Source organism: Rhinopithecus bieti, unplaced genomic scaffold (genome assembly GCF_001698545.2).
Source record: "Rhinopithecus bieti isolate Rb0 unplaced genomic scaffold, ASM169854v2 scaffold_1017, whole genome shotgun sequence".
In the NCBI taxonomy this organism is placed as follows: Eukaryota; Metazoa; Chordata; class Mammalia; order Primates; family Cercopithecidae; genus Rhinopithecus; species Rhinopithecus bieti.
In genome coordinates this window covers 862,147-864,032 of record NW_016803657.1, presented here as the reverse complement: position 1 = coordinate 864,032, position 1,886 = coordinate 862,147, and the positions used below count along the sequence as shown (strand labels likewise).

Sequence of the window (1,886 nt, the reverse complement as noted above, 5' to 3'; positions counted from 1 at the left end):
ACCAACAGTATCATACTGTTTTATTATTGTGGTTTTTTTGTTTTTGAGACGGAGTCTCATTCTGTTGCCCAGGCTGGAGAACAGTGGAGCGATCTCAGCTCACTGCACCTCTGCCTCCCGGGTTCAAGCAATTCTCCTGCCTCAGCCTACTGAGAACCTGGGATTACAGGCACCTGCCACCATGCTCGGCTAATTTTTGTACTTTTAGTAGAGACGGGGTTTTCACTGTGTTGCGTCAGGTTGGTCTCGAACTCCTGACCTCAGGTTATCCGCCCACCTTGGCCTCCCAAAGTACTGGGATTACAGGTGTCAGCCACCGCACTGGCCTATTTTGTTTTATATACTATGTTTGTCATCTGGAAAGGCAAGCTCCTGCTCCATCTTGTAAAGTTTTCCCACTACTGTGGTAGTTATATATTTTTTGAGACAGTCTCGCTCTGCCACCCAGGCTGAAGTACAGTGGCCCGATCTCGGAACACTGCAACCTCCGCCTCTCAGCTTCAAGTGATTCTCTTGCCTCAGCCTCCCGAGTAGCTGGGATTGCTGGCGTGTACCACCACGCCCAGCTAATTTTTTTATTTTTTAGTAGAGATGGGGTTTCACCATGTTGGTCAGGCTGGTCTCGAACTCCTGACCTTGTGATCCGCCCGCCTCGGCCTGTCAAAGTGCTGGGATTACCTGTGAGCCTCCGCCGCCCGGCCGTAGTTATTGTTTTATACGATTTTAAGATCATTTAATTAAATCCTCTGAACTCCGTTGAGATTCCAATAGAAGTGTGTATTTATAACTTTTGAGTTGACAACCTTATGCTATCTTTCATCTAATATGTTGTTGCATCACTTCAAATACTGTTTTTAATCCTTCAGTAAGTCTTCTCTATTCATAGCTTTTTGGTTTCTTATTTAAAAAAAAAAACAGGAAGTCTCTTTACCTGCGGCGTAACGGAGCCGGTTTTCCGGAGCGCATCAGCCCCTCCCGTGCTCCTGCCCCAAGGTTCCGCGTTACCATGGGAACAAAGGTTGACGTCACTTAGGGCTTCCATGCTGGACCCGAGGGTCGATGGTGAAGGGAGACTAGCGGAGAAGCGGTACTGGTCTATCTACGCATGCGCACTTCCTGCTCCAGGATTCCCCCGCCATAAATCTCGTTCCGGCTGGGCCTTTTCCGCCGCGACTTCTCGCTTAATCCCGGAGAAACTGCCCCCTGAGGGAGGAGAGTAGAAAAAAGCTGGAACCAGCGACAGCCAATCCCGCGACACTACGACGCACGCGAACTTGATTGGCTCCACCGCCGCAGCCAATGAGAGAGCTCGTCGGCGCTCCGTCACAGAGTTCGCCCCACCCCATCCCCTCCTTTCTGGACTCCGAGCTCAGTTCACGCAGTAACAAATGAAGTGCGCGCTGCGACACCTCCCAGCCCACCGGACTCCGCCGCCATTTCCTCGACTGGCCTAACGGTTCGGCCAATCCCAGCGCTCATCAAGGAGGACTGAGGCTCCGCCAATCGGAGGCCCCCGATTTCGACCCTTCGCCTCGGCCCGGCCCAATCCAGTCCCTGGTCCCGACGCCCCCGGCCCGCCCCCGCGGCGGCCTTTCTCCTCCCTCTTTGTGCGTCTCGCGCCGCCGCCGCCCGCCGCGTGAGAGAACGGGCTCCGCGCGCTCCGGCAGCGCAGTCGGGTCCCCTCCCCCCGGGAGGCTTGCGAAGGAGAAGCCGCCGCCGAGGAAAAGCAGCTGCCGGTGCCTGTCCCTGGGGGCGCCATGGCGACCGGAGCGAACGCCACGCCGTTGGGTAAGCTGGGCCCCCCCGGGCTCCCCCCGCTTCCCGGACCCAAAGGGGGCTTCGAGCCGGGCCCTCCGCCTGCACCCGGGCCTGGGGCGGGGCTGCTG

General features: G+C 56.4%; 1 protein-coding gene across 1 annotated transcript in view; it reads left to right on the top strand.

The window, feature by feature from the left end:
* Positions 1-941: 941 nt before the first annotated feature.
* SF1 (splicing factor 1) overlaps positions 942-1,886 on the top strand; it is a 15,304-nt gene continuing 14,359 nt past the window's right edge. Inside the window, 1 exon segment of the mRNA XM_017893225.1 lies at positions 942-1,788. Coding sequence (XP_017748714.1) covers positions 1,758-1,788 — 31 coding nt within the window. The 5' untranslated portion in view covers positions 942-1,757.